Below are 14,962 nucleotides of genomic sequence, written 5' to 3' on the forward strand. Positions count from 1 at the left end.
GAATCAAAATTACCTAAAAATAATAATAAGAATAATAAAAAGTTACTATTATTTATTTAGAGGCTTTATTTTAAATATTTATATTAATAATTAGTACGCGTAGAAAGAGCTGAAGATTTGTTCTTGGGTGAGTGCGGTGCAGCACCACCTTTCCTCTTTCTTTTCCGATTGTGCCGGAGGTGTCCACATAGCAATGGTGAGTGTGTGTGCGTAATCTGAAATCATCCTAGTTTTTCAACGTTTTTATTCATAGTCATTGATTTTATGCTTTATATTGATGTCTCATTTACGCTCTGAAAGTGACATTGATCACAAGTATGACCCGAGTGCCTTCATCGAGTCTGATGTTCGGCGTCCGTGCACAGCCAGAGAATGTCACATGCATGAAAATAGCTGTTGTCTGCCTGCTTCGTGATTGTTTAACGTGACGAGGGGCATATCACTTCTGTAATAAAGTACGGCAGTTACTTTTTCATATGTCTCGCTGTAAACAGCTTAAACTAATACTTCAAGGTTTCATTTTGCAAGTGTAGTCTAATGCTGAGGCTGATCAGCGTTCGCCAGGCCGCATGGCTGGTATGGTATTGAATGATCGGAATCACAATTCCTTACCGCAGGCCAAGGTTAAGGCGCGAGAGTTGCGGGGTAAGAAGAAGGAAGAGCTGATGAAGCAGCTCGAGGACCTCAAGCAAGAACTGGCCGCGCTGCGGGTCGCCAAAGTGACCGGCGGAGCTGCGTCCAAGCTGTCCAAGATGTAAGCGAGCTGCAATTCCCATTACCGTTCCGCGATTCACTTCGCCGGAGCACTGCTGCTTACGAACAAGCCAATAATAATAAAAAACTAGCAAGCTTTAATCGAGGTGTACTTAAAACGTGATGCATGCATTGAGCAACGAAGCCCTTCCTAGCGGCCTCTTGCTTGCCGGTGCCATTTCACACGAGAAATGCACGATGAGTTGTTTCACTTTATTTGTTACCAAATAGCCCAGCTTGTTTGATTGCACTCTGACCGCAGAAGTGCACAGTGGCAGAAACGTCATGCCGTTAGTCGCCGTAACGTAGCTTGTGTCTGACAAAGCACGTTATGGCGATGACGTTATATGGGCGTTTTGGCAACGTTACGTTGTCTTGTCACATGCCGACAACGTAGCGACCAATTTCGTTCTCATGCTACCTTCTCTCTTGTTTAGTTGCAATTACGGTCCTCTTATTCTGTTTCGCAAGCAAAATTTCACAGCATAAAGTTGGAAGTCGCAGCACCTGTATTGAGAGGATATTGTTACTAACTTGCGATGTGCACTGGGTGCAAGTACCTTCAGGATTATTGTGTAAATACCAGGGCTGGTAGAATGTAAGGATACCGTTTGCTTGATTCTAGTCCTTATCGCCCACTGGCTAGGCACGAAAAGGAATAGCATTGGAATGGCATCGTTACATTATCCTGGCCCTGTATTCAATTCTTTTTCATGCAGTGATGATAGCTGTGGCTTATACCTTTCTAGCGTGTATTTTAAGGGTTGGATGAAATCCGGGTCTGCCCGATACATTGTGAAATGAAAAGAAGTGTCCAAAACAGTTTTCTGCTCTACTTGACAGGCTCATAAGTGTTGCTGAGATTGCCAGAAACCATTGAGGGATGAGCATGATTTGGGGGAAGGGCACACAGGCCAGTGCTATCCTGCACTCCGCTTGCTTCTGGCATCACTGGCTTCATCCTTCCTTGCTGTTGCACTCTATTGCTGAATGTTGCTGTTTCGAGGCTGTTCCCAAATATGCTGTAAATTTCCTGTCATTACTGTTGCGTAAACTTAAGTTAGGGTCTCTTGATCAGCACTGCTGTAGTTGATCTCTGCAGATTTTACCATATTCAAACATTCCAACAGGTGACCATACATAGCAAACACGTTCACACCAGCGGATAGACTTGTGCAGTACATTTATTTTACCACTGCCCACATCCTCTTAAAAAAGGTTTAAGTGGAAAGGATGTGATAGTCGTGAAACGTGTAGAGATGCCATAGCTGAGTAATATGTTTAAAAACAGGAGTTTATTGCATGAAAGGCATACGAAATGACTAACAGCTTCTGGATCTTGGCTCTATAGCCAATATGGCTAGTTGAGTACACACCACAGTTTACAGTAATCTGTTGCTTTGTAGATCTAGGTACTTATGCAGTGCAGCATTTGACTCGTCGTGCTCCCGGGAGTTGAAGTGGGAGGTAAGGCAACCAGTAGGCAAGCTCTCCCAAGTAACAAAGGACCTACTAAAGAAACGACAAAGCATGAAAGTGTCCAACTCAAGAGATCAGATAGAATTTGCTGAACTGTCGAAACTGATAAACAAGAAGAAAGTAAGGCATATTCAAAAGTATAACATGGGAGAGATTGAGAAAGCCATAAAAAATGGCCACAGCATGAAATTAATAAGGAAACTTGGCATAAAACAAGGCAAGATGTATGCACTGGAAGATAAGTGGTGAAACGTCAGCAATTTTGATGATTTAGTAAAAGCAGCAGAATTTTATACTGACCTGTACAGCAGCCATGCTACTACCTTCATTCGAAGTAGTGATGAACATGATACAGGAGGTTCCTTCTATAACTAGCAATGAAGTTATAAGGGCCTTGCAAGACATGGCCTGGGGGAAAGTGGCAGGAGAAATGGAGTAACCGTCGATTTAATCAAAGATGGAGGAGATATGCTTGAAAACCTTGCTGCCCTTTATGCGCAATGCCGCACGACTTCAAGTGTGCCAGAGAGCTGGAAGAATACCAATATTATACTAATCTGTAAGAAGGGAGAGGGAGACATTCATGAATTGAAGAATTATAAGCCCATCAGCTTGCTTTCAATATTGTATAAGCTGTTCACCAAGCTAATTTCCAAAAGAACGGCGTAGCTTGTGGAAGTGATATTTTACGATGGATCACGTCATCGGGTAATTAAGAAATCTGCAGAGTGCAATCAACTTCTCTATATGGCTTTCATAGATTATGAAAATGCATTTGATTCAGTAGAAATACCAGCAGTCATAGAGGCATTGCATAATCGAGTACAGGAGGCATGCTTGAATATCTTGGAAAATATCTGCAAAGATTCCATAGCTATCTTGATTCTACACAAGTAGGAAGATACCTATAAAGAAAGGGGTCAGGCAAGGAGACAATCTCTCCAATGCTATTCACTGCATGCTTGGAAGTATTCAAGCCATTAAACTGGGAATGCTTAGGAGTGAAGATCGACAGCGAATATCTCGACAACCTTCGGTTTGCAGATGACATTGTCCTATTCAGCAACACTGTGGACAAATTGCAACGAATGATTGAGGCCCTTAACAGAGAAAGTGTAATACCCGTGTCACACGGGCAACTCGGATCTCCTTCAAACTTCCTTCCCTTAAAGGACCGGAAGGGAGTTTACCTCAAAGGAGTTGGCTCCGTGTCACACGGCCTATAAGCGAGCTTTTGAAAGCTGCCGCTGGGGGCCCATTAGGCGCTGCTCACCTCGTACGCATTCATGAAAGAAACACGTTATATATTGCTAAAAAGTTTTGGTTACTTGTCTTTTCTTACAAAATACAATTATTTATGCATTGCATTTTAAAAATGTCATCTATCTTAAAAGACAAAAAAAAAAAAATGAGCGTGGCACAGTCAGGGCAAACGCAGCAGCCATTCCGAGAATGCTCGGTTTGAGAGTCAAATGTAGCTGCTCAACTCAAATATCTTTGTCAGTGCTCAAATACTATATTATATGCAATAAAAACAGTTATAATTGCCGGTAAAAGTGAAATTAATAAAAATGAGGGTGATTTCTTGACTCGAAATTCAAGCACGCTGGGAACAAGAGTACTCCCTTCAGTCTGCAAGGTAGATCTTCCATCTCCTTTCGCTAGGAACTTCCTTATACTTCCTTTGCTAAAGGACTGCCGTGTGACACGGCGCGCATCACCCTCGAGATAAAGACGTCCTTGATTGAAGGGAGTTAAAAGGACTTTAGCCGCGTCTGTGTGACAGGGGTATTAGAGTGGGGTTGAAGATTAATATGCAGCAGACAAAGGTAATGCTCAATAGCCTGGCAAGGGAACAAGAGTTCAAGATCGCCAGTCAGCCTTTAGCATCTGTTAAGGAGTATGTTTACCTAGGTCAATTACTCACAGGGGACTCTGATCATGAGAAGGAAATGTACAGAGGAATAAAAATGGGTTGGGGTGCATATGGGAGGACTTATCAAATCCTTACTGGGAGCCTACTACTGTTGTTAAAAGTAAAAGTGTACTATCATTGCATTCTGCTGGTGCTAACATATTTTTGCTGCTAATTGAGACGCACAGAAAAGGAAGAAACAGACGACGGCACTTCCAACTGATTGTTTTGAGTGCTGACCCAGGAATATACCTGCATGTGCAAGCTATTCACAAATCTATCATATCCAGCGGTCACTGAAAATGAAAGCAGGAGTGGCACATTTGCCAGCGCACTGCAAGGCCTGCATGTGTTAACCACGTTTCCATGAGATTGAGGTTCTTGGCAGAAGTAAGGATCAGACAGGACGTGGGCTAACGGAAGCTTACTATATAACAAAGAAAGGTTCAAGTTGTATTAAGAATACGTCTGTTATGCTTTACAAATTTGAAATGAGATTCTTTGACCACTGGGTATCCTAGGTTTGTGAATAGCATGTGCATGCATGTATGTCTACGTAATTATATACATAACACCCAAAATAAATCGGTTGGAAGTGCTGCCCGTGCCGTTGTCGAATTGTTTCTTCCTTTTTTGTGTCTCGATTTGCGGCAAAAAAGATGCCCTTCAGTGAACACCAACTAGGCCAACAAACAGTTTGGTTGGTAACCTATAGGGCAGTAACTAGGAATTTAACGAAGAAGCTTGAGAACAAGTTAAGGACCGCATGTAAACCGATGGAACGAAAAATTTTAGGGGCAACAGGAAGAGAGCGGTGTGGTTCAGAGAGCAAACAGGGATAGCCGATATTCTAGTTGACATTTAAGAGAGAAATGGAGCTGGGCAGGCCATGTAATGCATAGAGTAGGTAACCAGGGGTCCATTGCAGTTATAGAATGAGTGCCAAGGGAAGTGCAGTCTAGGAGGGCAGAAAACTAGGTGGGGTGATGAAATTAGGAAATTTCGCAAGTTGGAATCTGCTAGCACAAGACAGGGAGATCGGAGAGAAAAGCCTTTGTCCTGCAGAATAGAGTGATGATGATGACTCCCTGGAAATTTTAGTTGGAAAGGGAGTAAGAAATTTGGTGTGACAGCACCACACTCTCATACATGGAACTTAAAGGGGTACAGACCTACAGTGAAACATAACCATTTGAAATATTCGAATTCAGAATAACCACAGTCAATTTCAACACTTATCAGACTTAACGCACGCACCATTTCATTGCAACTCACTTTCGAAATTTGCTGGGAGTGCCCTATTTCTAACGTAAAAGTAGTGTTTTAGTAAGTGACTCGAAAAAACTTTGTGGCCTCGTGCAACATGAGATAGCAACATTATAGATTAATATTGCGAGATATGCTGTTTATTTGCATTTTGTAGTACCATACTGACAAAAATGCAATGCCTTTAGGAAAGAGCTTGCTGCCCATTTTTTGTATTGCACATTCTGGTGAGCAAAAGTTATAAATGAGCCATTGGTGATGTCATGTTTCCAAGGTGATGCATCCCTTGTATAGACTTAATGGAGCCATAAAGTACTTCATCAAAGTTGTGAAATGCATATGAAGTTGAAGTAGACAATTTCAGGAAGTTTGCTGCAAAAAGTACTTCAATACATTCAGAAGGAGCAGTGTTATTGGCAATCAAAGGTTGCATATGATCCTGTTCACAATGCTTCAGTTCCTACTTCAATGTGTTGCACTGTGGAGGCTATGGCAGAGTGGGGCATGCCCACAATGCTCCGCCTACTGAATGTCACCGTGGTGAGCAGTTCAAATTTGATTTTGGATGTTCACGTAGGTGCCACTACTTCTGATTTTAGTGCCTACAATTGCACCAAACGTCGCCAAATGCAGTTGTCCTCAGCAAGCTGCAGTGCCCTTAGCCAGTGGACTCATTGTGGCATCCCGTGGCAGCCACGGTGTCTACGCTACATAGCAGGCTGCGTTCACATGCAACTGTAGTGCGTATGCGCAGCATTTGTTTGGTGCACAACAGAGCTTGAGTGCACGTTCGTGCTCTAATGCTCTAGCTGTGCTACGTGGTGCAAACCGACATTGTACTGCAAGCTTGACCGACAGATAGTAGCCACATCCAAATTGCACATTTTGAAGCGCTATCAATAGCTAAATACACAGCACAGCCAGACTTGCATAGCATAGCAGCCAGGCATAGCACAGCCATAGACTTGTGTCGACTAGCTTTTTTTTTCCCTGCAATCTGCTACAGCATTGGCTTTTTTCGAGTGTGGGTGTGTTTTGTGGCATAATTGTGACTAGGCCACATGAAAAGAATACCGTTTTGTGCTATACAATGCATTACGAATGTTTTATAAAAGTGTTACACGTTTGCATATATGGAGACCAGAATAAATATGATTTGAACTGGTGGTCATTTCATGGGGCAGCTGGGAAGGAAAGCCGTGCTGAATGAATAAAATCGTACAGTCTGCTCAACGTGTAGCGCATCAGTTTCATTGTAATCTTAGCATTCGATTTTGCAATTTATTAGTACATCTGCGTCGATTAATGGGCAAACGCTGCATGTTTCTAAAATCTATTTCGCACATGCACCACGTCCGGTTACCGAGATGATAGTGCGCTGCACCGACAAATGACCTGCTTGCTTTCATGAAACTTCTTGGTCACAAATATCCAATGGGAACTGCAATTGTCACTCATATTTGCACTTGGGGTACACTATTTTCATCTTGGCCACATACAGAAAATCAGGCTCCTGCTTCTCCAAAAAACCAAGCCAAGGATGTAAATTTTTCAATTTGGTCAGTTTTGACAGCCAAATCGTGGTCGTAATTAAATGTTTAGCGAAACCACAAACCTCCGAAATTACGCTCGCGCCACTTATGTTTACGACTCTACTTGCATAGATCGAGTAAAAAAATTTGTAGTAACCCGTTGTTCAGTGCATGAAATATCCGTTGCCGTTATACACTGGCTTTATTTCGCCTGTGGTGGAATATTCTTTGTCGATACAGACTGGAAATCCAGTGAACATGTTTATCCTTTTATTGTTTTAAAAAAATGTCTTGAAGCTTTTTCACGACAAAGCACCCTTGGAAATACTGGCAAACATGCTGTGACCAATATGTCACATCACATTTATTCCATGGTATTCTGCTAGCTTAACTGAAGGTTGTCAAGAATTAAAAATTACCAGAGGTATAATACGCAAGCAGTGTTGGCTACCTTGATGAGTGTTGTTCATGGCGGCCACCGTGAATATTTCTTGTTCATTGTGCATGAAAATTTAATGACTAAATTTATTAATTTGCCTAAGCGATGAGATCTCAATAAACAAAAAGTTGTGTATGCCATTGAGAAATGACCAATAACAGCATTTAAAACAACCTAGGATGTTTGAACACTTTATTCAATGAGAAAAAAGGCCAGTGAGAAAAAAAAAACGCTGAGACTATGACGTTTCTGTGCGCCAAGGATTGCCTCAATCTTTATGCGAACCTTGTCAAGTAGGGGCCCTGGTAACGAGTGGCCGTGCTTTTTTCTCGCTGCATCAGCAGTTTTTGGCATGCATCTTTGGTCCCTATCAGTCGTGAGGTAGCGCAATCTTGCAACAGTTCGGAAAGCGAACCGTTACATGACTGGCCGAGGTTTGCATGTTTGTAATATACACAATGCATCTGGTACCACATATATTACTGGTGCGGGGATGCATTGTCGCGTAGATATAAAAAAAAATCAATTTGCAGTTTTTTGTTCGAAAAAAGGACCACGTAAGACCTAGGTTGCTATATAGGCTGTTATTGGTAATTTCGCGACGTATTCCACAACCTTTGCATTGACACCTTATTGAATAACTAGGTAATAAATATTAGTTCATTAAAATTGCTTGTTCACAACATAATAATAAAAAGGAATAGCGTTAACACAAGCCTATCAACATAGAGTGGGCACTGTTCACGGAAAAACTTCAATTCTTTTATTGGTCACATTTAGTTGGGACATTCGGTGTGTAATTTAATGGTGGTTCCTGATAAATCCATAGGAGTTCCCTTTTTAGCTACATGCTACAGTTGGGTAGATGGCAATTTTTCCCATTTACGAATTTCCCCGTTAGAACTGATCTGCCATAAACTAAGCGGTCTGCAATGTCAAATAAGAAACACCTTTTCTTCATAAGCCTGTATTTCGCTCATTTGACATGTACTAAGGTGCACCGAAACTCGTATGTACAGATCCAAAACGGACAATTCCTCCAAACCTGCTCCAAAGCGCCAAATTTGCTACTCCAAGAGCTACTCCCATACTTTCTTGGCCGTTTCCACCTCTGCTGACATGAGCCTGTTTATTAAACACCATCAATAAATATACGCAGTAACCGTAGGAAAAAGTGCACTGATCCAAACACCCTTCTTGAGTGACCACAGCTGTTGGCCAATAGCAGTTACATATGGGAATCTGATACATTGCCAAATAAAGCAGCCTAAATAGAGAGAGGAGCAAGTTTTAGTTAAAAAGAGTGTGGTTGCTAAAAAGGTGACTTTGCACTCCTCTTGTGAGCTCCACGTTCTGCGTACGACTGCATACTTGGTTTTTTTTTTCACCAAGCCCGAGCGGTGGTTCCCTTTAAGGATTCTCACAATCTAGATGCATTAAGCTAGACATTTCATTGCTGGAACTTGTTTCAGGAGGAATTAGTGAAATCTGCCCTATAATTTATTACTGTAAATCTAAGTTCAGACTGCCAGTTTGTGGCTAAGAAAACAGGACAGATACTGCCATGTGGACAAAGATAGTCCAAGCATGCAAAAGTACTTCAAAATCCATGTCACACTTGTCTACTGATGCTGCAGTTCTGGCTCAAAATTTATTACGGGGCAAATTTATGGCGTCTCCATTAGTATCCCTGTTAGGGATTTCAGCATAGCTCAGTTTGCTGTCAGGAGGTGCCATATGCATGTGCCACTGCTTCAACATGTGCACATGGCACTTCCAGGCACTACATGTCTGATTCATACTGAGCCTTTGTCTTACCACAAGAACAACAAAGTTTGTATTTCACAGAACGGAGTTGCTGCAAAGTGACTCACTGCTGTCTCTATCATTTGCAGCCGCGTGGTGCGCAAGTCCATCGCACGAGTGCTGACAGTCATGCACCAGACACAGAAGGAGAACCTGCGAAAGTTCTACCGTGGCAAGAAGTACAAGCCCAGGGACCTGCGGCCAAAGCTGACTCGCGCCAAGCGCCGTGAGCTCACTCCCCATGAGAAGAGCTTGCGTACACGGAAGCAGGCCCGCAAAATGGCTGCCTACCCTCCTTGCAAGTTTGCCCTGAAGCTCTGAGCGCCACCTTGTGTACAGTGACAACAGTAAAAATGGTGGGGTCTGCCCACCCCTTCCAGACTGGCTCTGTGTGTGTATGTGTGTGTGTTTGGTTGATTGCTGGCATTGCTTATTTCCATTTTGCTTGTGCTCAGGGAAATTCCATGGCACCTAATGCGGGCTCTTGGTGTGTGCAAAACTGCACTGATGGGAGTTCAATGTAATTTGTAATCATTCATTTCATTTCCCATTTGCCCTTCATCATTGGTCCAGGCATCCTTGTTAGCGTTGGGATTAGGCTACTCAGCGCAGCGGATTGTTAAAGGATGGAAAGTGGAATGTTATAAAATACAGGTTCACATGCAAGGACATGCTATAGAATGTTACCCGCCGTGGTTGCTCAGTGGCTATAGTGTTAGGCTGCTGAGCACGAGATCGCGGGATCGAATCCCGGCCACGGCGGCCGCATTTCGATGGGGGCGAAATGCGAAAACACCCATGTACTTAGATTTAGGTGCACGTTAAAGAACCCCAGGTGGTCGAAAATTCCGGAGTCCCCCACTACGGCGTGCCTCATAATCAGAAAGTGGTTCTGGCACGTAAAACCCCATAATTATTATTATTATTATTACTATAGAATGTTGATTGTTGCATTCGGGGTTTAGTGCACATAATGGCAGAAATTAGAACCACAAGGTCTCTGAATTGTAAGGTGGTCACTTTGGTGGGAAGTAAGCACAGAAGAAAAAAAAAAGTTGTTTGAGCAAGTTCATTGCTCATAGTTCCAAAGCGATGTATGGTGCAGTCTGGCTTTGCACATTTATGGTTGTGTGTCCCCCTGAGAGCCGCCAATAACACGACTGCTTGTGCTATTATTCCAGCTAGGTTGAGTCTAGTAATAGCGTTTGTTTTGAATTCAACCCACTGTGGTGGCTATGGCATTGCACTGCTAAGCACAATGTCATAGTTTGATCTTCAGCCTTGGGGGCTACATTTTGATGGAAACGAAATGCGGAAATGCTCATTCACTTAGATTTAGGTGCATGCTAAATCTCAGGTGGTCAAATAGTGTGGCGCTCACCCGACTGCAGTGTGCCTCGTAATCAGATCGTGGTTTTGGCATGTAAAATCTCTGAATTTCATTCATTTTAACTTCAACAGGGTTAAACGTTGAAGGCCATGGTACTATCGTTGGGTGCGAAAGAAATTGTTCCCTTCCAGTGCTAGAAAACTTCAGTGGGTGCTGGTGTGGCACGTTGTGTGTGCCTTCTGATAAAGTGCAAACTCCAGGCTGTGTTGTGCGCTTGTTTCAGCAGCTCAGTGGCCTTCGTTGTGCTTTGTTGTCTAGTCTGTTTTTTTCTTCTTTCTTTTGAAACAAATATCGGAACTGTCATAATATTAAGTGCAGGTAGCGCCCTCAGTGGAATAATAGGGCTGGAGGGAATCGTGGTTAATAGCAGTTTTGGAAAGTCTTAGCCTAGTGTCACTGCCAAGCCACCTGCCAGTATTTGCACAGCGCATATCGCCTAGTGTATGCAGAAAGCACTAGCTAGGTGTGCATTGTGGTAAAAGATAGTGCATTAAAGCTTGGGAAGCTTTGTGTGGTGCCTGGGAACATAACATGTTGGCCAACACTTGCATTTGTACCACACCGCAATGAAAAGCCTTGAATGAAGGGGACAAGTGCAGTGATAATCGCTGCGCGAAAAGGCAAATCCTGCTACATTTTTGCCAGTGTGCTCTAAGGATGTTTTCTGCCACTTTTGAAAACAAAACTAATCTTTCAAGGTCGAAGTGCTTTACTATAGCAAGAGATGTCAGTCTTCCTCCAGCTGGAAGTAGAAACTGACGATGTTGGTGAATACCAACATTGAAAGTGGGCAGGCGTTGCTTCCTGAAGGCGAAAGCCTATGCTGCTCTGGACAAAATGTCGCATAAGAGTGTTGAATAGTTCATATTCATAATAGAAAAAAAAGTGCAAGTGCTGCCGCACAGAACAAGTTCCCTGCTTATGATGGTTCAGCGAGCCAAGAATTTGTCTAGTCCATGTATATCATTAGCATGCTAGTTTACATTGTGAATTGTAAAAAGGTTAGGTCATTTTGAAATTAAAAGCGTCAATTGCACACACTGTGGCAGCCAAAGTAATGCGAAGCATTTTGCAGGTAGCTGGCTATCCAATGTTGGGGTTCTGCATGGCGTTGATCAGGTGGACCAACACATTTCTGTAAATTGAGTAGTTGTGTGTGCAACAAGTCGGATGACTGCAGCAAGACTGACTACTGTATACCGGCAATGGCATGATTTCTACTGCATCTATTCGGCATTAATTTATAGGTCATGACAATTGCCTTCTGCACAGGTATTTAACAGGTGTGAGAGATACACAGATTCTGATATCTGCAACTAAGTGTTATAAAATCATACTACCTATGTCATGTGGTCCAAGTTAAAACGTCAATGGCATTCTTAGTTTCTACAAATATTGTTCAATGGTACTGTCGAACCCATTTACATCGAATTATTCTATATATCGAACAATTCCTGAACACAGTATAGTTACAATTAGCATATGTAGCAAAATTACGCTTACATCGAACAAAAATAGCAGTGGCTCCTGATATATCGGACGTCAAGCGGTGGAAAAGTGCCCCCAGAAGTTGGCTTTCCCTCGCTGTGGCGGGGAAACCCGGTGGTGCGGCTCCATCCAGCTGCTCTCTCTACCGTGACCACGCTGCCTCGGGCGAGCCGACGACACCCCCCTGCAAAAAATGATCCTCGCCCACCTGCAGAGCTTGCTTAGAGAGCCAATCAGAGGCTCTTGTGCCCTCGTGCAAGGTGGCGTGCAAGGTGTGCCCTCGTGCAAGTTGTTTCGCTGCATTTCTGGTTCATTGTGTTTGCGCCGTATGGGCCTTCTCCCACAGTGTTGCCGTGGTGAAGTGGCAGAATTCGCCTTTCGTCGTGAAGCTCGAAATCTCAAATCGGGTCGAACGCGGCGAGAAGTCCGATGTCCCTGCAGCGTGCAAGATTCCGAGGAGCACTCAGCACAATCTTGAAGAATAAGGGGGAGATCAGGGCTAAGGCGGCCAAACTCGCGACCCAGTGCCCGTGGCACCTGACGCAATATGCATGGCCGTGTGCAAGTGGTTCATCCAAAATTGCTTCAGATGTGCCGGCCTCCACGTGCTCGGTGATGACTGTACATTCTGATGAATGCAATGAAGCCATTGCCGGTGTTGCCGAAGTTTAGAGCGAGCTGTCGGAATTTTGGAAGCTGTTGAATCAACGGTCGGCAAGTTAATGAGTGCAGGTGATGGTGTCGCGACCACGGGAGAGCCCATAAACGAAGACGACATTGCCGACATCGCATCGAGCACAAGTGAAAGTGGGCACAATGAGGAAAGCAACGATGGTCCTTTGTCCACGTCCTCCGAGGTGATTGGTGCACTCTCACTAGTTCGGTGCCTCTGCGCGAATTCGGAAGATTGTGGCCTCAGCTGCTCAGACTCATTAGACAATGTGGAGAAGTATGTGCGTCGCAGGCAGCGAAATTGCCCAAGCAGAAGAAAATACAAGACTATTTCATGCAAAACTAAGCTAGTTTCATCAATAAAGTGATTTTATAAATGGTATGAGCTTTTATCACATCCAATTCTTCAGCAGGCTTATATGAAACTGATAGGCATTTTTTTGCAAGTTCAATATAGCTGGGTACACTGTACGAGAAAAATACTGTGGAAAGTGGGCTAATCCCGAAGACTGTCGAGTCTAACGCAGTCTCACAAGGAAGCATGACTAGAATCTGGCACATGAAGCAGGTGCAAGTCTTGGAGCTAGCCGGCTCTGGCACAAGAGAAATATGCGTGTGGTCGTGACGTAATGGTCAGAGCATTAGGCTGGACAGATGTTCAATTCCACTGCTGGTCATGTATTTGTTTTTGCTGTGGAATTTCGAAGCTGGGTGAGATGGGGAATCTACTACCTCAATGTGCCTGGAGTGAGGCAAAGGGTGCTTCGCATTAAAAGTACAACTATTATGGTTGTGCAGCACAGAAGTGCAATTCCACAGGGGTTTGGAAGCGAGAGTATAGCGCTCGTTTACACTTGGTGACATACCACAGGATGCTTAATGAAAGGCAACCGAGGGGCCTGGTTTTCGTAAGTCACAACCACGTAATGACCACAAAAAATTGACTGCCCTTCCACTACTGTGAAGAGGGGTGCGAGTGAAGCTCGGGATCTGTGGCTCTTCGTTGTAACACCCCTTGGCTTTGTGCTCCCTCATGGCGAGGTTGGCACGTTGACAACAAGCCCTTTCTCGAGCGTGTTCCCGGTGGTATGCATCAAACGCCGCCTGTTCTTTGACCGGACGCGCAGCCCGCTGCTGTTCCTTCAACGCAGCCTGCTCTTCAGCAGAATGAACTAAACGTGGCCTCCCCATGTGACTGCCGGGCCTGAACTGGCGAGAAACTGCAAGCGAACACCTGATCACACCCTTTCCCTCCTCCGGAGGGAGGGGACGCCTGTGATTGGCTCTCATCTTGCGCTGCGTCTACTTCATGCGTATAAAACCCCGCATTAAAGGGCATGTATGATGCACTGACAGTGGCTGAATCGGTTGGTGTGGTGGTCTCGTAAACTGGAGGTCGGTGGTTCAAATCTGCAGCCCAACAAGCAATTTTTATTTTCACTGGGCTTGAGTTTTTGTATACGACAACACCAACATGAGTGAGGCAATACAAGCTTTGCTTGAAAAGCATAGGGGAAATTGGTTATTTAATTGAAATGTAGAAAATATAAATGATTGAAAGTGGACAAAGACAACTGGCTGCAGGTGGGATACGAACCCAGGTCTTCAGACTATGCGTGCAGTGCTCTTGCTAATTGAGCTACTGCGGTGCCATTTTGCCGTCCACTTTGGTAATAGTATTGGCATGCGCTGATTGACAGCAAAATCTGATGATGTAGTGCTCAATCAGCTCATCTGATTTTGCTGAAACAGCCAATCTGTGTGCCGATGGCTAAGGCAAGGCCAAGGTGATAGTATCGCTGGAAATGATAGTTTCAGAATATGGCCCCTGATGTGGTTATGCAATTGCCACCGACACCCATATTTTTTTTAGCACAGCTATTTTTTTTGTAACTTTCATGAGCTTTATGTGCTTTTCCTATAAGCTGTCTTGTTTCTCTCAAAAGCCAATTTTTTACACCCTGAAATGTGCATTTAGATGTTCCAAACCTTGTTTTCCTGCTACAAAAAAAAATGGCCTCAGCCCATTGCTTGAAGCACCACCGGAGCGGACAGTTGGCATTCTTTTATTGTAATACGTACAAGTTCATACAGTTCGCCAGAGCTCAGTGGCGATGGAGTTTGAAGACAGTTAAAAGGTTGTGTAGATAAGGGTTGCTGTAGCTGCACATAGTAGACTTGAAATCGTTACTGAGGTGCCACCTGTGGTGGGCTATCACAAT

General features: G+C 43.8%; 1 protein-coding gene across 1 annotated transcript; it reads left to right on the forward strand.

Moving 5' to 3' along the window:
* Window positions 1-83: 83 nt before the first annotated feature.
* Window positions 84-9,576, forward strand: RpL35 (Ribosomal protein L35). Its single transcript, XM_075678015.1, has 3 exons — window positions 84-196; window positions 618-754; window positions 9,280-9,576. Exons 1-3 carry the CDS (start codon window positions 194-196, stop codon window positions 9,509-9,511), a joined length of 372 nt encoding a protein of 123 aa, XP_075534130.1. The 5' UTR covers window positions 84-193; the 3' UTR covers window positions 9,512-9,576.
* Window positions 9,577-14,962: the final 5,386 nt, after the last annotated feature.

This window comes from Dermacentor variabilis, unplaced genomic scaffold, assembly GCF_050947875.1.
Source record: "Dermacentor variabilis isolate Ectoservices unplaced genomic scaffold, ASM5094787v1 scaffold_15, whole genome shotgun sequence".
In the NCBI taxonomy this organism is placed as follows: domain Eukaryota; kingdom Metazoa; phylum Arthropoda; class Arachnida; order Ixodida; family Ixodidae; genus Dermacentor; species Dermacentor variabilis.